At 44.6% G+C, this 23,494-nt stretch overlaps 1 protein-coding gene across 1 annotated transcript in view; it reads right to left on the bottom strand.

Annotated features, from left to right (window-relative positions):
* FBXO41 (F-box protein 41) overlaps positions 1–12,228 on the bottom strand; it is a 440,751-nt gene extending 428,523 nt beyond the window's left edge. The window contains exon 1 of the mRNA XM_078677191.1: positions 11,498–12,228. Within this exon, the coding sequence (XP_078533317.1) occupies positions 11,498–12,228 (731 nt within the window). The remainder of the gene's footprint in view (positions 1–11,497) is intronic.
* Positions 12,229–23,494: the final 11,266 nt, after the last annotated feature.

The following is a 23,494-nucleotide window of genomic DNA, read 5'->3' as shown; positions in this document are numbered from 1 at the left end:
AGACAAATGGGTCACAGACGGGCTGGAGATAGATGAGGAGGAGTGGTCTCACGCACTAGCCTCACCCAGGGAGGTAGCGATCTCGGCCCGACTAAGGCTAGTCCAACTGAAAATCCTCCATAGAGTATACATTTCCTGCACTAGGCTGGTGGCGATGGGGAAGGGTGGAGAAGGTCTCTGTAGAAGGGGTTGCGGAGGGAAAGGAACCTTCTTCCACATACTATGGGAGTGTCCAAATGTGCAAAGATACTGGAGGACAGTGGTCCACTGTATGCAGGAGGTTCTGGAGGTAGAACTTCGCCCTGAGGCCAAACGATGCCTCCTGAACATATGGGAGCCCACGGACCTGTCTTCCAAGGGGAGGGTCTGGGTAACACTTGGGCAGATGGTGGCAAAGAGAAACATAGCAAGACTCTGGGGAGCCCCTCATTCCCCGACACTGAGAGAGTGGCGAAGCGACATGGACTGGTGCATGCTGCAAGAAAAGACAGTCTATGAGACAAGAGGCTGCCCCCGCAAATGGAGCGATATATGGTCCTGCTGGAATGAATTTAGAGGTAATATATGTGAACCCCCCCTGGCTGCACAGGCTGGGCAGGAAGACATAGACTAAGATCCCTGTCATATGGGAATAACAGATGGATGGGTCTATTGCCACTGCGCCTGTGGCGCTGGTACTGCGCTGAGACTGATGTAACTCACTGACCAATGTTTCTTTGTTTCTAGGTTACGTGGGTGGGGGGGGGGGAAGGGTTTAGAAGTTGGGTTTGTTACAAGGCACACCCTTGTTCTACTGCACGACATCCTTCAATGCGCTTCATATTCAATGGCACAGGCTGATAACTGCTCCTCTCACTACTCCGTCTTTTCGCCACCGGGCCTCAGGGATGCCGGGTTAAGGCTGTGTCTGAATACTTGATTACTCTCTGCTGATTACAGGGTAGCCGCCGGCCTCCGGGTTGTAGGCGTGCGAAACAGTGTATTGAAGTCAAAACTAATAAAAGCAGTTGAGCTAAAAAAAAAAAAAAAAAAAAAATAGTAGTAACCCACTAAACGATTTACATTCAATGCACTTTGTAATTGTACTGAACTATTAACTTTTATCAAAGAACTGCATGCACGCTGCAAAGTATAGATTTGAGCAAAGATTAATGTTGCAAAAAGGATTAATTTAGGCAGAAATCTATTCTCATTATTAAAGAACTCCCAACTAAAGTGCTCCTTTCTAAATTCTGAGTTAGTGCTTCTCTAAACCAAGCACTCTTAAACTATGCTGTCTACCAGTATTGATGGCATGTGACTCCTACACCTTGTAGTCCACTGTCTTATGTCACATTTCTAATACGCTGAGTTACACACGTATGATTGATTTTCTCTGTGTAATGTGTGTGTGATGCAAAGTACTCCGACACCCTACACTGGTATGAGTGGTGAGGGGGCATGCATAAAGTGATTAACTGAACCACATTAAAAAAGAAATTAACAGTGCGATTTAAATATAAATGGAATTTTAATACAGTATCTATCTTCTATAAAATACACATTATTTGTTGTTGATCTTTTTGAGGCGCTTTCAAGGGATGATTAATATCAATATAATTGATCCGATCAGGTGCTCCTTTGTAAGGAAGGTGTGAAACATTCACTAAAGAAGCATGTAGATTGGTAAAAACCATGGCTATGGGAGGTTTGGGCGACAAACTGTGAGATAAGCCAACAAGACGCAGTTTTATTCTTCCAAGGCATCAGCTTGTAGAAAAAAAGCTGTTGCAAAGGGATAATGATTCAGGGTTGGATTGGGATTAAAAATCGGCCGGGGCATGCAAAAAAAAGTGGCCACATTTGCATATTGCCTTTCCGCAAAACACTGCTTCGGTGAAGTTTCCTGAAATAAGGGGGGGATCTCTGACGGAGACATGTTTTATTAACCCTACTTAGAAGAAAAAAAATGCATGGATGAGCCACACTGGTGAAACACACCTGAAAACAAGTGAGGCCACTTCTGCTCAGGCCTCCTGCCCCCCCCCCCTGCTCAACATGCAAACATTAATGGTCTCGCCCAGCCAGAGTGGGGGACTGACACCTCTGCCCGTTGATAAAAGGGAGGTAATGGACACCCATCTGCTTCCAGAAAGGCCACTCGGGCACTCACTGGGCTGCCGGCGGCATCCGAACACAGACACCGCCCAAATCAGCCCTCAGACTGCCCAAAAAAGCAGCCCACAGCTGGAACTCGGATACCGGCCCCTCGGTCATTGCCCGAGTGCCCGCCTTACCAATCCGACCCTGGTCCTGTTTACTCTTCTGCAAGAGGACGTAGCGCACTGAGGCGCCCATGTCTGTGCTTCCGCTGGGAAGAGGGTTTCCGAACATGGAGCCTCTCAGGCGTCGCACAGAAGGTAGAGAGAGCGCAGGGCTGCAGCTAGGGGGCGCCACAATTCTCGGGGAAAAGTACCAGCCGTTTGCTGTTCTGGAAGGGTCAGGGGCGAGGAGGCGAATAATAATGTGTGTAATATTGTCAGTATTCTCTTGCAACATGGCAAGCATTCCTCTCTTTGCTCTAAGAACCATTCATAAAGGCTTTAGATAGATTCAAAGTACTTTTTAAGTTCTTCATGTGTTTGTCCTAGGTTTGTATTCATAAAGGGAAAAATACCGGATTTCACTGGTCCCTATTTCCTTTCAGTGCCATGGACATAAAAATACAGACTACACGGGTGAAATACTGCCCAGCTGGCCACCCTTGTTCCAGCTGTGATCACTGGCCACAGGTAACTTGTCTGCCAATCAACAGCCTTCCAATGACAGATACGTCCAGCCTCGGCCTTCCAAGCCCCCCAGAAACAGTACAGGAGGAGGGTGGATGCTGTACCATGAACAAGGGCCAATCTTTGAGAGTTTCAAGTCCCTTCTTAAGAACCTGCTCCTTGGAAACACCTACATCTGACAGTCGAATCTCTCAGCCCCTGGGCACCCCTCAGCGCCGCCTTCCCTTCTTGGTTTTCTAAGCACGTGACTGTCTCAGCCTCCTCGCCTCTCACCCAGCAAGTCTGCTTCTAGCCCTGTACTTATTACCTGATCCCCCGCTTTGTTTTCCGATTTAAGATTAGGAACCTTTCATCTATTTACTGCATTATAAAGCTTTTTGGTTTCTTTATCTGAATAAGCGCTTAGATACCCCTGGGTTATAACGCGCTATATAAATAAAATAAAAAAATAAAATAAATATGCGGTATTTTGTTGCTGCTCTTTAATGCCCCACTGTGCTAATGTTGACTTTAGCTCATTAGTTGCCTAATGGTTGTGATTGATGACTCTTCCTCACTTGCCTGCCTCTCCTCTCTCACTCTCAGTCAATTCAATTTCAAAGCTTTATTCGATTATTAAAAACAATCACAAAAGCATACAATATATATAAAAACAGGCTACAGACATTTCAGTGGAAAAAACAGCTCATCAGTGATGGGATTAAAACACCAGGCTTTTCCTATATGAAACAGCTTTAAGTAAAAAGGTAGCAGTAAAAAAACAGATATCCAAGGTATCTAGTGCAAATAACAGTTTCAATGCTTGGGCTGTAGTATACACAGAATATTTCTTAAAAACAGGTCTGAGATAGTAATGACGAAGGTGCATGTAAAAAGGGCAAATAAGCATAAAGTGCAAAGTGCTTTGCCTAGTTAGGCCATCACAGGGGCAGGGTGATTGGCTATACATTTTCATCTCTGGGAAAGCCACTAGCTTATGCACAATACCAAGTCTCAACCTCGTGAGAACAAACTGGTGCGATTGCTTGGTAATAGTTTTAAGGTACATAGGCATGCCCCTGTTTTCCAACATATTAGAATAATAAAATACATGAGTTGACATGAGGCTACAATTAGCCCTGCGCAGATTAGATTTGGTCCCTAAAAAGACATTTTTGAGTTCCTTTTTGGGTACAGTAACAACGCTATGGGGGTCATTAACAATATCAAGGTTAAAAATTTCACTAAAGGAAGATGAAACGTAGTTTAACCAGGGAATCTTGCGGGCGTTGTCCAAACGAAGACAATCTAGAATAATCCGCCTGGTAAAGTCGGTCTCATCTTTAACCCAGATTGACCTCCAGACCATTAAAGGTCCATTCCCAATAGGTCTGTAAGATGGTTCATGCCCACCTCGCTATGGCACAGTTCATTGGATGCCGAGGAGGGTAGACAAAGGAGTCTTTTGAGGAACCGATTCTCAGTGACTTGCAGTTCCCTGTGGTTACAATAGCCCCATATACCAGAACCATATAGAGCAATGGATACACATCTATGCCTATAGATATTTAACATGTCTGGTATGCGGCGACTACCTAGCTTAGATGCAAAGCGAAATACTCCGGAGGAACTTTTGCCCATTCTAGCATTCACGTTTAAAATCTCAGGTGCCCAAGTCCCTCTGTTATTGAAGGTTACTCCAAGGTAACAGAATCTATCCACCACCTCAATTTTGTGATTATTAAGATGAAACGACTTGGAAAGTTTCATCCGTTTGCCACAGGCCATAATGTAAGTCTTGGAGTTGTTAATTTTCAGTTTTCTCCCCTTAATAAAGTCATAAAAATAATTCATTAAATTTTGGAGCCCGTTTGGAGTACGCGAGAGTATAACCGTATCGTCGGCATATAGCAGGACTGGCACAGGGTAACCACCAACCTGCGGAGAGTCAGCCTGTACCCTCTTTAGTTCGGACTCCATGGAATTTATAAAAAGGGAAAAAAGCAGAGGAGCCAGCACACAGCCTTGCCTTATGCCTGAGTTAACCCTAATTTTCCCAGTGCATTCACCTGCCCGGCCATAACGCATCTGAGCCGATAAGTTATTGTAGAGTCTGGCCAGGAAGTATATAATTGCTGGTGGGGCTCCCATATCCAATAAAGTGGACCATAACAGGGTATGGTCCACTAAATCAAAGGCACTCGAGAGATCAGCGAAACAGAGAAATAAAGAGCCCTGTTTCGCTTTGGTGTACTTCCCGATGAGGAGGTCGAGATTGATACACTGCTCTGTTGTCCCAAGGCCTTTGCGGAAGCCGTATTGGGACTCGGCCAAAATTTCATTTTCCTCCGCCCATTCCTCTAAACGCATCAGGAGGACCCTACTCATAATCTTAAGGGAGGAATCCAGAAGGGAGATAGGACGGTAGTTCTTAGCCTCTCCTCTATCTCCCTTCTTATAGATGGGTAAAATTATGGATTCACTCCAAGTAGGTGGTGTACTCTCCATGACTGAGGCATTAAACACCTGTGTTAGGAGTGGACTCCAGAGCGTCGGGTTAGATTTATACAGGTCAACCGGGACCCCATCGGGTCCCGGTGCCTTTCCCCCTTTACTCTGACTAATAGCAATTTCCACTTCTTGTAGAGTAATGTCCAAAGATAACTTCATTTCGGACATAGGGGAGGGGGAACTGGCGCAATCCACCCTAGAAATTTTTTTAGGAAAAGTGAGCAACCCAGTTCGCTTCACTAACCTGGGCTGACAATATAGGGAAGTCTTCTTTTACAAGAAAGGGGCTATTAACCGTGGTCCAGAAGAGCTTACTATCATGCAATATAGCTGCTTTATTAAGAGCATCCCAAGCTTGTTCCCTTGATGATTCTGGTGTGGGGTTGGGGGTTTCATGTCGATGTTTGGCTGATTTAGATTTGGCTCCCAATTTTGAATTATAGGGCCTTTTACGTTTGGATGCGGCCCCCTCATTCACACCATTTGAGATAGAGTCACAAATAACAACTGGATCAGGAAGAATGGGCATATTAATGTCAAGAACCAAATCAATGTTAGGGAAAATTTCGTTAACCAATAAGTCCGGATCAGGTGACGCCAAGTTAATCTCCACAGATTTTTTAGAAGAGTTCGTCGTGGCATTATTGCCAGTCCCTTTATGCCGGTCCGGAGTTTTAGCACAAGCCAGAGTTCCGAGGGAAGATCTTTTGTTAGTTAATAATTCCTTTGATAAACGCTTCTCTAGAGCGTTTATTTCGGTATCAATGAATGTATTGGCTCTTACCAGAAATTTCTCCATACCTCCGGTAATAGCTGCTCCCCCAAGGATGACTTGCTCCTAGTTTCTCGACAGGACATCGTCCCACACTATAGATATTCAGGAGGGAGCAAAAGCAAGGACGGTAGCTCCCAGCAAGGCAAAGTCTTCAGAAGTGCACCCACGAGGTAAGAGCAGCTGGCGTTTAAGTTCGCTCCAGTGGGCTGTGGGCGGAGCAACAAGGAGAGCGGACTAGATGGCAGCTGTTGGTCAGGCAGGGACTCCTGGGAGATGGAGTCCTGTAGTAATGGCATATTCCTTTAATTGGAATGTTGTATATGTAATTAGAATGTTTGGGTACTGGGCAACAGTAATCAGTGAATCCGATAACATTCTTGATGTACCTTTACTGGAACTGCATGCAACTATTCTCTCTCTGGATTAAATACTTGTTCCAACCTACATCTATTCTCCATTTCCTGTATCCACATTATATTGAGGTCACTACAATTTTTGGCGACATGGATGGCGACATGAATGACAAAAAGACCTAATTTGGATGTGGTTTTTCTCATTTTAATCATCTTAAGGATTCAATTAACCTTAATTATTGAAATTCGATGGAAAAAGGAAACGATCAAAACGAACTACATAATTAAGTGAACTTTTGCACTACTTAGAAACTTTCACGCTGCTCACTTTCATTTTACTTCTTCAAAAAACGAGTCTTCGAGTAACAGAAGCACGAAAAGTCACGAGTTACCTTGAGGCAACACCAGAAACAAGTGAGTGTTTGGACTTTACCAGGATGTAAAAAAAAAAAAAAAAATTCAAATTAAATCAATTCAGTATAAGGTATTTACCTTTGAAATACTGATATCGTTAACATCCTCGAGCCACGCTGCACCGGGATTCCACTTCAGAACACCTCCTTCTACTATTAAATCATCGGAAGCTTTGCGGAAGAAGACGTCTTCACGCATAAAAGGGGACGTCATCGCGCAGTTTTGACAGCAGTGGCCATCTTTGGAAGTTATTGTATCGGAGCTCCCTGGCAACGTCTTCACAGGTGACTTGTGACACCAACACGCACGTCAAACATCGATCAGTCTTGACGGCGGCGGCCATCTTAGCAAGTACTATATCGCATTTCCTTAGCAGCCTTTCACGAGGATCGTATTTCACGAAATAAAACCCATTTCGAGCATTATTTGAGCAAATCCCCTTAGTTTTGACAGAAGCGCTAATTCTTGATGAGGTACTTTGCGCTGACACACACGACATTAATTCGGGAAGGTGCTCGCCGCTGGTGCGCACAGCATTCAGGTTGCAATTTTCTCTCATGCTGCTGATGTACTGATATGCTGAAAGTTGATGTCCAAAGAAATGTGTTGGTATTATATCTGTATTAACTTATCAGTATTTACAAAGTAACAAAGGGACACCAATTACAACAAAAGAAATTACATGAATAGAAAGGGAGGGGATGTACATGCAGCAGAGATTTCATGAGGTTTAGGAAGTTATTGAAGTGTTATTTATTTACTAATTCATCATTCACGTAGCAATTATTTGAGTGTCACGTTGAAGTTATTTTATTGTCTTAATTTCATGAGGTATTTTAATTTCAAAAAGATTTAGTTTATTTACTGACATTTCATTCAAGAAGTAGTTATATTGCGGGTTTTATTCACTAACTTATTTTTCACATAATAGTTAGTTAAGTATTGGATTTGAGTATGTCTTTGGAAGCCGGGAATTCAGGTACAGGGGACGAGGGTTCGTCAGGTGTACGTTTGACTTCAAATTTACAAATCAATTCCCCCAAAGAATTTCTAGCAATTCCTGGAGAACCGTTGATTACTTGGTTAGATTGGAAAGCATATTTTTTTAACTATATAGCAAATTTAGAGGACGTAAATGGTACGTTCTCGCCAGAAAGGAAGAAGAGGATGTTGTTATATTCGCTTGGTCCGGAAGTTTTACGTATTTTTCAAGATATGCACTCACATAAAAGAGTAGAAGGTAACTCTAATGTTTTTGAATGTGCTTTGATGGATTTGGATGATCATTTCTCTCCCTCGGTATCAATTGCGGTGACAAGACATGCATTTTTCCACAGGAAGCAAGGGAAAAACGAGACAGTAGAGGAATTTGTTTCGGCCTTAAAAAAGTTAGCAAGGAAATGTGAATTTGCTCAGTTACATGATGACTTTATACGTGACCAAGTGGTGATGTATACTAAGAATAAGGTATTACAGGATAAATTGTGGGTAGAAGGAGACAAATGTCTTAAAGAAATAGTGGCTTTAGTTAAAAAAGCAGAATTGTCTGACCGATGTGCAAAAATCACTTTATCGCAGGATAACAAGGTAGAGAAGGAATTAGTTGCCAAGGTAGTTGAGAAGAAAGCATGGTATAAAGATAAGTTAGAGGGAGGAAATAGTGATTCTCGTGATAGGAGGGAAAAGGAAAATAGTGAAAGGAAGAAATTAAATGAAAGTGGTGAAAGAAAGAAATTTAGTGACGTGGTATGTTATAGGTGTGGAAGTTATTCACATGCTGCTACTTTTGAAAGGTGCCCCGCTAAGCATGCAAAATGTATAGAGTGCGGATTGGTGGGTCACTTTTCAAGGGTTTGCAACCGGAAAAATAAGAAGTTTTCTAAGAAAAAAGTTACTTATGTTCAATATGAAGATGACTCATCTGTTTCTGAGTCTGAAGATAGTGATGTTCAAGTTAATTGTATTCGGAACATTGAGGTTTAATTTTAAATACCAAATGTTTATGACATATTTGTTGATGATTTAGTAAAATTTTCTTCATTACATTTAACATTTTGGAAAAGGGGGATGGTTGAGAGTGAGTTCACAATTCCGCTCTCACATATCCTGTTCTATTCACATTGGAAGAAGAGAATTTTAATTTCAAAAAGATTTAGTGCGTAAATTGTTGAATTCAGAATGTTATGAATTCTTTATAGATTATTAATGAATCTTATGTTGTTTCTTTTTATTTATTTTTATGTTCCTTTTTTTTAAATTTTTGTAAGAAGGAGGATGTGTAGTAATGGCATATTCCTTTAATTGGAATGTTGTATATGTAATTAGAATGTTTGGGTACTGGGCAACAGTAACCAGTGAATACGATAACATTCTTGATGTACCTTTACTCGAACTGCATGCAACTATTCTCTCTCTGGATTAAATACTTGTTCCAACCTACATCTATTCTCCATTTCCTGTATCCACATTATATTGAGGTCACTACAAGTCCCTGCTACGCTCGCAGCCCTGTTGTACGCCACCAGCAAGAGCCCGCAGTTCACAGCTCCCTCAGGCGTCTAATTCCCTCAGGCTCAGAACGCGACGCGGCACCCGCGGAGCGGGTGCGGCGAGGTCAGGAAAATACAGCAGTCGTCCCACGACGGTAGCTCCCAGCAAGGCAAAGTCTTCAGAAGTGCACCCCCACCCTCCTGCTCTGCAGAATGTGTGAGTTGTTGAACCCCGGACACCCCTGGCTGCCTCGCACCGTCAACTGCGGATTGTGTTGCCTTTGACTCTATGAATCTGATTTGTACTGTTCTTTTGCCAGACCAATACATATGCTTATGCACAACCTTTGTTTATGCACACCCCCTGCACCGCTGCTCTGCTTATGTACCCGCCCCTTGTGCCGCAGTCCTTCTACTTCCAAAAACATTGTCCCTCATGTTGTGTGTCTGCTACACTCGGCCAGTTGTGCCCCCGCAGTCAGTGCATAGTCCATCTCTGCTCCTATGCACCCCTGCGCTGCACAGCGCGTTGAAGCCCGGCTGGGTGGAGCCACACTACACACAACAATGAATACGACAAGCCACATAGTTCAGTCCAATGTACAACTCCGAATCCCTTGCTGCTCCACACACTGCATGACCAGCAATACTAGAACTCTTAAGGCGGCAGTGGAGGGCGCTTTAAGTCTGGCCTCCCAGCCCAGCTGCCAGCAAGACCTCTTGTTAGCAGTTCTTTAAAATACACATAGCGTGGGCTTTGGCTCCTCCCAGGGACATATTTCTCTCTTCCATCTCATGCATTGGCTGCTTGCTTGGTTCTTCTAGTCCTCGTGCTGTGCTTCCATTGGAAGGCAGGGGGGCTGTTTTATATCTGAAAAGTAAACTCAAGCATCGCACTGCTTGCCACCTTCATTTCTTTATCTCCTACATGCATTCTAAACAGAAAGCAGTCCTGTTTTTGCTACCTTTTATTCCAAGCACTGCCAAAGCCCATATGTCTTTCGTAGATTTCCTAAACAGTATTTGTGAAAGTAATGTTTACATGTGTTAGCACAAAGCCAGACCTATTGACTTTGCCAATGCTTATTTGTTTTAATTTACAATATCTCCCCACAGACAAAATCTTCAGTTTCTTGTCAAGATGAACACTGGGTTGTAAGGCACTGAAAGCTTTAATAACCAGTAACTTCACGCACCTCTCTTGCTCCAGTCTGTGCGCGTCAGGTTTGGTCGCCATCAATGTACGATTAGGTTTTCAATTTTCCAGCAAAATGTGTGTCAGTCCCTCAACTGCGTTTATGAATCTTTGCAAGTTGGCGCTGTCAGTATTTCAGCATCCATTGCATTTATACATAAGCATCACTGTGCTGACCACCTCAAAAAAATGCAATCTGGCCACAGATACATCCTAGTGTGAGGTGTGTACTAAGCTGTGCTGCCACATCACAAATGTAGGTTGTAAAAAATCGTATCTAAAGGTCCATGCGGAAGGGAATTGTCGAACATGCTCTTAAAATGTACTCCCAGCATGCAGGAGTAAAGAGAACACAATAACCTTGCAGTGATCTGAACTGCAGGTTGTAGGACTGTCCAAGCAGCGGTGTCTCAGCTCACTGATCTGTCTCACCTACTGCAGCAGTTTCTATTTGTGTTGGAGATCACTGACGCCCAGTTACGGGAATAGCGTGAAGTAATTTAAACTGACCAATGTTTTAGTTACCAGCACATGATAACAATGAAACTACCACAATATTGGCCATCTAGCAGTAGTGACCATTACTGAAGCAACAAGAGTAGCTGATTTTCCTAATGACATTAAATTTACGTTTACAGTTTCCATGTGTATTTACCAGCTAGGTTTAGTGCCGATGTTTATATACAAGAGATCAATAAAACATTCATCAATCACGTTTGGGAAAATAAGCACCTAATAAATTATCTTTAGTGACAACACGAGAGGAAAAAACAAACTAAATAACTCCTGAAGAAGAGCCACTAAAATTTAGCATTTGGCCGAAACATGTTGAATACCTATGTTTAGTTGACATTTACTTCTGCTACATCTAAACTGCTATTAGAGTGACCATTGGGCAGTGTGGCCTGGACAATCTAGACAGCCACTTCAAGTACCTTTATTTCAAATTTACGTGATATACTTCTTAAAGCGCTCCTTAGCTCATACATTTTGCCATAAAGTGCAATACTTACTGTTGCTTCTTGGTGAGCTCCTGCTCTTTTTGTATCAGGTCCTGCTTCAGGGATGCCAGCATCTCCACGCTCACATCAACCTGACGCGTGAGCTCCGAAGCCCTGTCTTCAAGCTCCTGCTTCTCCTGGCTCAGCTTGACACTCTCTTGCTTGGCCCGCTCCAGCTCTGTGCTTTTCTTGTCTAGCTCCACCTGGAGACGGCCAACTTGGGTGGCGATTTTCTGCTCCACCTCCTCGGTCAGCTTCTCCAGCCTCTTGTCTACTTCCAGCTTCTCAAAAGCCCTGACCTTCAGTCTGGCCAAGCCTTCCTCGTAGGCTGCGTCTACGGCAGCCGACGCTGCGGCCGCTGCTGCCACTGCGTTGGGTGGAGTGGTAGACATCATGCTCTTTTTGGTAAATATTTCACTCAGTGGAATGTCTATGTCATTCAAGAACCTAGCAGATGTGGGGTCCGCGTCATCTGCCGGGATCAAGTCACATGTGAACCGATGTTCTTTCCCCTGGAAGGAGGTGCTCTCAAAGGTGTCCCGGCGGGTGGTTGGGGTCAGGACCGCCGTATCTCCCGCCAGAGGGAAGACGGTGGCATCGCAGATGCTGTTGGTCTTGGAGAGGACATAGAGCGTCTCATAGGTGTGGTTGTACTCCAGGTGAGCCCGCAAGGACGACAAGCTCCGGAAGCGCTTGTGTTCCCCACAACGCGGACATCGATAGGGCAAGTCCAGGGATGCCATTCCTCAGCTGGCACTGCAAGGCCTTCTGGGCAGCCCTCCAGGAACCAGTGGCAAATAGTCAGTCATTGTGCAATGGCAGGAAAGGCCCAGCAGAGGGAGCAGAAGGGGTTGAAGGGTGACACCAAGGGGCAGATCGCTGGCTCCTCTGAGTCATGTCCGGCCTGGGTCCGAAAACTTGATAGTGGGATTTTCACACCTCGCGTGTCGGAGCATCACATGTGTTGATCTGTTATGAGATACCCTGTAACAGAAAGGAGACTCTGGTCAGCACAGCACAAGGACATAATCGTCACAAGGGATTCATAAACTAGTTGTGATATAGCTGCATAGTTAAGATAAGTTGGACCACACTGCATTATACAAAACTCACATATACATGCATACACCACTGTACAATTTATGCAGTCTGTGACCAGTTTTTTCTAAAGAAGCTTTAGTAAGGAGGTCAAAATAAACAGTGGAAACCTTATTTCTGCTAAGGGAGTTTACTTCATGGTTTATGAGAATATGTTTCACATAGCAGATACAAGGCAGGCACAATAGGAACTAGGGGGGTCATTACCATGTCAGGCATATCGCCACCGCTATGATGGCGGTGGCGATCCGCCCGACAGAAATGCCCGCCCGCCACCCTTTTCCCCCCGCCACATTACAATGGCGGGGGGGGCCGCAGCGGAGGCAAACACCGCCCGCCACTTTTCTGCCCCGGTCGCCTTGCGGCCGGGGCGCAAAAGGGTTCATATGGTGGCGGTGTCTATCAGACACCGCCAGCCATATTTGGATGCTTGCACATAGGTGCCTTTCCGTGGCGGCGATGCCGCCACGGAAAGGCAGGCGGTCTTTGCTTTGGGGGCCCCTGTGGGCCCCCCTGGGGAAGGCCGAGGTGGGGTGCACATGGGGGGTACCTATGGTACCCCCCTTCATTTGCATGTACAAAGCGGCAGGCACCGTGCGTACCTGCCGCTTTGTATATGCAAATGCGAAAATAAATTCTTAGCATTGTGGCGGGCGGTGCAGAGTGCTCTGCCCGCCACAATGCTAAAAATGAAGGATGTGCCCGCCAGTGTGGCGGGCACATCCTAATTCCCCCAACGGGACCCCCGCCCTTATGGCGGGCGATCCATAATACCGATAGGGTGGCGGGCGGACAAAGTCCGCCCATCTTCCTAATGAGGCCCTAGGTGTGAGAGAGAAGCAAAGGGGTCCCAGTTGGTGGCCCTCAAATAACACCAATACAAACAGTTATTATCAGGGCCACTGGAATTGTGCAGCAGGGGAGACCAAATTATGCAACAAGAAAAGGCAAGTTATAGGGTGCAAGGTGGCACAATTTATGGCAGTGTTACTTCATTATTTTCTCACAATACCGCTTTCCGGACAAAGTTTCACCTCATCAGTAATCAGCAACTCAATGGTGATAACCTTTTATGCAAGGGCCTGCCACTGTGCAGCAAAATATATGGCTGCGTACTTAGTAGCTTTTGATCCGCTTGAGCTAGTAACAATTTTTTTAAATTAAATTCTGCAAATGACACAACAAGTGATTGATTATCCAGCAAATGCTGCAAATCTAAAGTTATGTGGAAATCGCCGTAGCCACAGAATCGCATAAAGGCATAGAATACCTGGTTATCTGTTACTATCTGATTCTAATTGGATGAGCACGGCGCACACAAGCGCGTGTAGCCCCGCCCCAATGAATGCTAGAGGCTCACAGGACAGTTCATCTGAAAGCCAAGCGCCTGTGGTGCACAGTTGTTATAGACAGGGCCGGACTGGCCGTAGCAGGCACCGGGCATTTCCCCAGTGGGCCGCTAGGGAGGGGGCCGGTTTTGGGCCCCTGGGGGGCCGTTTTTGTTACCAGGGGTCGGCAATATTAGTTCCCTGCAACAAAATCAGCCGAAACCGGCCCTCCCAAACTGCTCGGCTGCACCCCTCCTCACCCCAGGGAGGACTGGCCGAGCAGGTTGCCGGGTCCGGTTTCGGTTCCCTGTCCGGCCCTGGTTGTAAAGATAACTAAAGAGCAGGAACACTCATTCATGGTGTGACCTACCAGACCATCTCATGTTGTCCCCTGGGGACAAACAGCACTGGGCTGCTGTTTACTTGACTGAGCACTAACATTCAGAAAGATGATAAACAATCTTTTATTTGAATTAAAACTTGCACTAAGGGAAAAGATGCTGGGAAGGTGTCACACTCCCCTTATCTTTAGGACGCCTTCATGTTGAATGGCTTTGTGCAACAAATATGTGAAAATATGATAAAGGCTCTTCAAAATAAAAATAAAAAGTGTGCTTCTCTACCATGTGGAAGTGCTTCACTTTGGTAGACCGGGTTATGTCACTGCATTGAGTGACATTTCTTAACTGGATAGTTTTCAAGCATGAACTTCGAAACATTCATGCCCTCACCATGTCTGACAATGATTGAGGAACAAAGAGGCCTGCCAGTTGCTATGGGCACCCTCTATGTGCCCAAGGTCGTTATTACAAATGGAACAATGTTATAGTCTTTTAAATAGAACACAAGAGAGGCTTTTGTACCTCCTGAACTCACATATTTGAAGGTGCCCTCATTTGTGATAATGAAAAAAGGAGGCAAGGTCAAATAAAACAACTGCCTAAGATAAACAGAATGGTCAAGAGGGGAAGCCAGGATTTAGCCAGGTTTCCTGGTTTCGCATTGGACAATTCAGACATGGGTATCTCTTTCGTATCTCGTTTTACCTGAAAGGTTAATGCTTTCTCTTTAATTTTTGGATCATTAGACTAGATTGTGGGGGGCAGACATAAGGGAGGTGAACTCTCAGCTCGTTTTGGGCTCGCAAATCCCAGAGAACCTCGAGCTGAGCTCAAGCCTTCCGAGGCTCATTATCCTTTATCGCACCATCAGAATTAAGGGGATAAAGGCTTACGAAGGACAGGACTACGAAACCCAAAAGTGCTGGGCTCCTTGTTTCAAGGTGCATACCTTTCTCCCAACACCACATTTTAGTAAGTGAACTATGAGACTTGCTTTTCTCTTTGCCCTTGGATATACTCAGTCGATTGGTAAATTACAGTCCTATTTTCTTATCACATACTTACTACCAGTGTTTAGTATAAGTTCTTCTTATCTTCATTAAGAACAAGGAGCAGAAACATATGTTCAGAAAGGATTGCCCAGGAGCACACAATTACTGACAAAAAACATTGGTTCTGGTTCAGTAATGTATATCTTGCTCATTATGCAACCACTGGTGAGCGAGTGGTTCTGATGGGGAGATCCAGGAATACTTTCACCAAAGAAATGCTGCAGTATTGTGGGACCTGCTCAGATGTTTAACACAGAGGGCACAACCAGAATAGTTTTGTAAAGTGGTAAAGTTAGGATTAAACAAGCATTCTCCTTGTGCCATGGATTAAACTTTCCCACTGTACCATGTGTGCGCCGTGCTCATCCATAAGAATTCTATAAAATACTCAATGAATTTCGAAAACCAAATTGCCTAGAAGGAACTCATCCTGTTACTCGAGATTTCACAGACAAACTGGCAAATCATTACAAGGACAAAGCAGACATGTTGGACTCGTACTTACAACAGAAACAAAGCACCAGCACTAACCCTTGTACAAAACAACTATCCAAGAATGCTCAAATCAAGCCTCTCCGTTCCTTCCAACACATCTCACACGATAAATTTATGGACCTGGTCAAAGCAAGCAGGCCTGCCGGCAGCCCTTCTGACCCCTGTCCACCACAAACTTTCAAGACAATTCTTTTATCAACCTCTGCTGCCACTCCAGTAAGAAGAATCATCAACGATTCCTTAACTACTGGAATATTTCCAGAAGAACTCAAAAAGTCATACATACGCCCTTTACTGAAGAAAACAAACTTGGACCCGCTGAACCCCGAAAACTACAGACCCATTACAAATGGACCTTTCCTGGGCAAACTGATAGAAAGAGCAGCGTTCGCCCAGATGTCCCAATACGTTGAAGAGAATGACATACTTTCAGATTTCCAAACAGGATTCCGTCCGGGAAGAGGCACTGAATCTGCCCTCCTTGCCATCTGGGATGACCTAAAGAATACAGTTGACCGCAACGGGGTTGCTGCGCTACTCCTCTTGGACCTCTCAGCAGCCTTTGACACAGTTGACCTTGACACTCTGAAACAAAGACTTTATGAAGCCGGCATAGATGGAACTGCTCTAGACTGGATCGCGTCCTACCTTCGAAACAGAACTAATGTCATCCACACCCCACCTTTCTCGTCCAAACCGTACTCCACAAAAGCAGGGGTCCCTCAAGGTCCTATCATCTCGCCCATGCTTTTCAACATCTACATGAAGTCTTTACCAGTACTGATCAATAAATTTCACCTCACGTGTTACAACTATGCAGATGACACGCAAATACTCCTTCAACTGGAATGCCCCAAAGACATTGGAAAATCACCAATTTTCAGCTGTCTCAGAGCCGTGGATCAGTGGATGACTTGGAGCCATCTCAAATTGAATGCTTCAAAAACTGAAATACTCATGTGTGGCGATTGGAAAAATTACAACCTGCTTGCCGCATGGCCTGATGAACTGGGATCACTGCCTAAAGCAGAGGTCTTCAAACTTTTGTAGGCTGAGCCCCCCCAGTTGAATTTTTTCAGATGTCGGGCCCCCCACCACCTGACAGAAATTTCTTCAATCTGGTACACTACATAATCGACTGCCACATGCATATCACGGGCCATATTCGGCAAATAATGTTTTACATAATTAGAGTGTTTAGTAAACTGCAGGTTTGTGTTTAGGTGTGGTGAAATGACAGGTTTATTACACAGCTCAAAACACAATTTTCCAAGATAAAATGTGCGCACATTCTTTTTACTAGGATGCTTTGTTTTACACCTGACCTAGATTAGTAATAATACCACCAACATAAATGTGTGGACCCGTTTTGATCTAAAATTGCATGAAACAAAAACATTTCTCTGCAAATCGTAATAGTCTCTCTCATATCAATTACATTAAAAAGAAATGAAACAAAACAGTATTTACAAGAATCTGTGTAGGAATGATTCCAGGCCATCAGGGCAAAAACAGAGCTGCCTCTGTCAAGGGAACCCCTGAAAGGCTGGATTGCAGTGCATGTAAATATGTCCTTTTGTAATTTAGGATGAAAACCTTGATGGGGCACGACATGCCCATACTTGGGTACATGGGCGCAATAAGACCCGAACTTTAGGGGGGCTAACACTCCCATCCAGGGCTGGGGCTAGCACTGGTCGCACATAGTGCAACAGTCTGTTTTGGTGCCCCTCCCCCATATCCTCCTTCTCCATGAATTTCCACACTACCACTCACCAACAGTGCGCCTCATCTCTCTATAGCACCTTTCTGGTAAACATTTCATTTGTTTTATCGCGCTACTCATAGTTTACCCACACTCAGTTCTTTGAACTGCATGGTACACGTTCTTTGTAGCAGGCACATTAAACCTCTGGACTGTGCGGGTGTCAGAAGTACCCATGTGAGTGCACGTTGAGCGATGCGACTGCAGGGTGAGTGAGGTGACCATATGAATTTGGGTGCGGATGTAAGTGCAGAGTGGGACAAATGAATGTATGGCTAGTGATGGTCTTATTTGAGTGAGTATGCACATTGAGCAGTAAGGGGGACATGTGAGTGAAGTGTTTCATTGGTGCAGAGTGAGTAGTGTGCTCGTGTGATTGCAGGGTGAGGTACAGGGTGAACAGCACAAGTGCACTGTGAGTGCAGAGTGATCACTGAGTTCAGGGTGAGCAGGTGATCAGTGTGAGTGCCTGGTGATCAGTGTGAGTGCAGAATGATTACTGTGAGTTCAGGGTGAGCGGGTGAATGGTGTGAGTGCATGGTGATTGCTGTGAGTGCATTATGATCGCTGTGAGTGCAGGGTGAATGGTGTGAATGAAAGGTTATCAGTGTGAGTGCATTGTGATCACTGTGAGTGCAGGGTGAATGGTGTGAATGAAAGGTTATCAATGTGAGTGCATTGTGATCGCTGTGAGTGCAGAGTGAGAGGGTGAATGGCGTGAGTGCATGGTGATCAGTGTGAGTGCACTGGCATCACTGTGAGTGCAGGGTGAACATGAAAGTGAAAAGAGAGAATGAGGAGTGAGTTGTCTGAATGCAGGGTGCATTCCCAGACACTTGAAGTAACTCAGCAGGTTATTGACGGCAGCGTAGGGTTTCAGATATGTTAAACTATTGCTATTATGGCATTAATCAGGGATCGAGGTGGGAGAAATAAATGTGCTGATCCTTCAACAAACTTCCAGTTTTATGGTTAGGGTTGCCAGCTCATTATTGTGATGGCCCAGTTGGTACAAAAATAAATAGGCACCTAAAGCTGTATTGTCAGCACTTGTCTGTGCATACTTAGAACAGCAAATATAAATAGTAGTACTTTTAATTGTGTTTTAGGGCTCCCTGAATGGTCCATGACTGATGATAAAATATAAAATGGAACAAAGACAGAAAAGTCACATTACAAATGTATACATACTTATTTATTTTTAAGCATATTTGGTGTCAAGACAAGCAATTTGCAGGCTGTTTAAAAAACACATGTATGGCTGGCATTTTTCTTTTGGTACCTTGAAGCCCTGTGGGTGTTGTGGTGCCTGCCCTGCCTGTGCACATTTGAAAGAAACTTTGTCTCCTTTCTGCAAAGAGCTTCCTCACAGTACAGGGTTAAACTGGTAGATCTGAAATGCTTCAGCTGCTTTTTTTTTTTTAGCAAAGGAGACCCTGCCTCCCACTGCAGCTGAAGCTTCCCAGCTCTACCGATTAACCCCCTCCTGGGAAGGCTGTTAGCTCTCTACATCACAAAAGCACACGTCCATGCCTTATCTATTTCCCCTCACTCCCCCTCCTCTTCCAGCCCACAGTTACCGGAGCTCGACAATAAACAGACTCTATTTGAAGGGGTGAAGACTTTCACGCCTCTGGGACAGTAATAGAATCTGAAAGGAAAGATCTTCAGGAGTTCGCGCCCCCCCCTGAGATGGCATCGCGCCCCCCTGGGGGGGGGCGCCCCATACATTGAAGAACTCTGGCCTAAAGTATCGAAGGAAGTAAGAAACCTCGGAATAACCATGGACTCCAAGCTGTCGATGAATGTCCAAGTAAATAAACTAGCAAGATCAAGCTTTGCTACTATAAAAACGCTGCGACGAATTTTCCCTCATTTGGGATTTCCACACAAGGTCCAAGCTACCATCTCCCTTGTTCTATCCAAACTTGATTACGCCAATAGCCTCTACCACGGATCACCTTTAACGACCATGAAAAGACTACAACGGATTCAGAACTCGGCTGCCAGACTACTCTTGCATATCAAACCACGAGACCACATCTCGTCTGCCTTGAAAGCCCTGCATTGGTTACCGGTTGCCAGAAGATCCACGTTCAAGCTGCTTTGTATTACCCACAAAGCAATACATGGAGTAGGACCACTCTTCATCAGGAATAAAATCACCAAACACATTCAACAAAGGAACCTACGCTCTAAAGGAGCATCTCGCCTCAAAATCCCACCATACAAGAAAAAAACAATGGGTGGCACATCCTTCTCTGTTCAAGCAGCCAAACCATGGAACTCTTTACCCCCAACATAAGATCCACCGACAACCACCTTATCTTCAGAAAACTACTCAAGATCTGGCTCTTCCCCACATAAGTACCATACGGAAATAGAAATTTACAGCATATCCCTCTGTATATAAGCATTTGTTTTCACTATAGATATGTATCTATCTTTGTGTATTACTTTATAAAACATGTAAAACAATTATGTTGTTAAGAGAAGAAAAAAATAATAATAATAATAATAATAATAATAATAATAATCATCAATAAATAAAAATCATCTTTGGTCTACATGTACATACTTCCATTGTACATCTATGTACCATCCATGTACTTGGATCTGTGTGTCTGTTACTTTTCTCCTGAAAAAAAGCATATCCAATGCACTACCCTATCTCTCATCCTGTGCCTCTATCAATATATTTAATCTAAATATACTTACTTTTTTATGTATCTATATACTTTTAATGTACTTATGGATCTATATACTTATCTCTTTCTTCTAATTTAGCATTTCCAATGCACTAGCCTATTTCTCAGCCTATACTTCACTCAATATATCTTCTAGCCCAACCTTCAGACTCCTCTCAAACTTCTTTCTACTACTCCTTCTAATGCACTACCCTATCTCGCATCCTATATATCTATCAATATATCCTCTACATCCACTCTCTCATTTATCCCAAACCCCATACCACTACTATGATCACCAAAATAACCCTTTCTAGACTCTCTCCTGCTCTACCCCTCCTTGCATCATCTGACACCTCTTTTTACTACACCTATCCCCTAAAACAAACATTTCTAAACTCTCCCCTCTGACTCCTTCCCTCCAAAACTCCTTTTTGCTCATCCAAAAGCCTCTTCCTACTACTAATGACTATATAAAAAAAATAAAAAAAAATAATAATAAAAAATAAAAAATCTTTCACTCTTTTATCCCTCCACTATCCTTTTTCAATAAAAATTAACAGACTAACATGTTTCACTTCTCAAATTCCATATTCAACTATACTAATATACTGCCCAAATAACTGAATAACATATCTACTACTCAAATTACTTCATATTTATACTATACTAATTTTCAACACTAATCCTTTATGGGTTCCGGAGTGGCGTGCTACTCGCCAGAAAAGCGCTTCAACGCCCATCAGGGGTAACAAGTGCTATATGAATGCAAATCTTTCTTCCCCTTTTATCCATCCGCTATCCTTCTCACTCCAAGTAACAGACTAATATCCACCACTGAAATTACCTCATATTTCACCATATTAATTCACCACTAATCCTCTATAGGCTCCCTGAATAGCATGCGTCAACAAGCGAGCGATAGATAAATACGAACCTTTGTCCTACTCTATCCTTCTGCTATCATTCCAAATCCAAATAACTGATTAACCTATCCACCACTTAAAATGTACTTGCATGTTTCACTATACTAAATCAACACTAATCCTCTGTGGGTCCCGGAGTAGCGTGCTACCCGCCGAAAAAGCGCTTCGACGCCTCGTCAGGGGTAGTAAGCGCTATATAAATGCAATTACAATACAATACAATACAATGTCAGCAGTGGAGGTTGAGTGTTAGCATCCACCCAACTCTGTGAATTGTGCACCTTTTAAAGCATTTGGTTCTGTTTCTAAACACTGTTAGGGGCATATTTACAACTAAGTGTCGGAGCTTGGAGCTGTGCCGTATTTGGCAGCGCCGCAGCCCGACATTTCAAAATGCAGGGATGCACTGTATTTACAACAATACGGTGCACCCCTGTGTATTCCCTAGCGTTGGTGCTAAAATTAGCTGCCTAGCGCCAACGCAGGAACCAGGGTGCCTGCATTGCAGGGAATGATTGTTTATGTGCAGGAAGTGGTCCAGAACACAGCACACATAGAAGTAGCAAATCGCCATTATTTAATCTTTGCTTATGTGCAGGAAGGAACACGTGACTGCACATAAACAATTATTATTGACGTTTTGTCCTCTTTAAGTGTGCTGCAGAATGCAGCACACATAGAAAAAGCAAAAACGAGGAGAAATAAAAGTATTTCTCCTCGTTGCGCCATTCTAACGCAGGCGTTCGTTTTTGGCGCTGCTTCAGATTAACACATCCCTGTACACCTGGGTCAGCGTCAAAAGCAACGGGTGCTGCAGTGGAACGCTCACAGCAACACCCATTTGACGCCCCTTTCACGCAAGGTGATGCATAGAAAGGGCCATATTTACAAGGCGGCGTTAAGCCACAAAAAGTGGTCTAAAGCAATGTGGAGAAGGGCGGTAAACATCACTTACAACAAAACTTTTACAACGCACTACCATTACAACGTGGTCATTACAACGCAAACTATTACAACGCATTGCGCTGGGGGGCGCTCTAGGATAGGGAATAGGTTAATTTACTATCCAATAACCTTCCCTAGTGTCCACGGGGACTGGAGTTGGAATAGTAAATTAAACTATTCACTATCCAGCGCCCAAAAGCGCTATGCGTTGTAGTTGTATGCGATGTAAAAACCGCGTTGTAAAGGCAGGAGTTGTAATAGCCTGCGTTGTAACGTCATACATCCGGAGAAGGGCATAGCACCACCAGAATGTCGCCAAAAGCTACGTTCTGGTGTCGCTATCCCATTGTAAATATACCCCCTAAAGTTTACTGATAGGAGGACAGCATGGAATGCAACCCTCAAAATAACTCTACGATTCACAGTCCACACCATGCACATTCTTACTCCCACTACCCCCAGCTTACACCCTGCCCTGCTCCCAACCCTGCTGGCATCATTGGCCCTGGGTCACTCACAACCAAACTTTTGGGCACCTGTGAAAATGTCTGCAACTCGAGTTCCCATGCTATAGAGGAAGGAGTGAGAGGCCTTTGATTGACAGCCACTGCTGCCAGGTTTCATTCATGACTTTGAAGCAGGGGGAAGCTCCGGTGGCTGCTAGAAACTAGTCCCCAGTGGTGGCGGAGGGGTTTCTGAGGGATCGCGGAGGTGCACCTCTTCACACGGCGCGTCTGCAGTGACGAGCTCCCAGTCTATTTCCGCCCCGGCCGCCTCGATAACGAGCTGCCATGTTTCACACGTGCCTGCTCCCGGCTCAGTGCGAGGGACGGGTATTTGCGTCGAGTGTGAAGTCTCAGTCCGTGGGGCCTGAGGCAGGTGGCAGGATTCCTCTCCTCGGCAACCAGGGTAAAATAAGACATCTCCTGGCAGGAAGGAGGTGGGGTGCGGGAGCCTTGTGAAGACACAGGGGCGGCAGCACCGTGGCCCTAGCAACAGCACAGCGGCTTCTAACATCCTTGCTAGGCAGATGCGCTGACTTTGAATGGCAGAAGGGGAGGTCACCGGAAATGGAATTATATATGCAAGGATGCATTACCATGAGGGGGCCTTGCACCCTCACCTGCTGCATCTGTGGACCACATCCCTCCTCAGGGACATCACTGTCCACAGTGCCCGGCTAGGGTAGGCCAGCAGGCCTGGGGCTGCTGCCTTCATCATGGACCTTGCATTCTTTCCCAGATCCAAGGCTAATAACCCTCCCGATTCACGCGGGAGACTACCGATTTCAAGGATAGCTCCCGCCTCCCAATTCCTGCATGCAAAAGCCCGGTTCCTCGGCAGGGTTGAATTGGGATTAAAAATCGTCCCG

The sequence above is a fragment of the Lissotriton helveticus genome, chromosome 2_1, assembly GCF_964261635.1.
Source record: "Lissotriton helveticus chromosome 2_1, aLisHel1.1, whole genome shotgun sequence".
NCBI classification, from domain to species: domain Eukaryota; kingdom Metazoa; phylum Chordata; class Amphibia; order Caudata; family Salamandridae; genus Lissotriton; species Lissotriton helveticus.
Note: the sequence above shows the minus strand (reverse complement) of the source record. Positions and strands in the feature narration are given on the sequence as shown.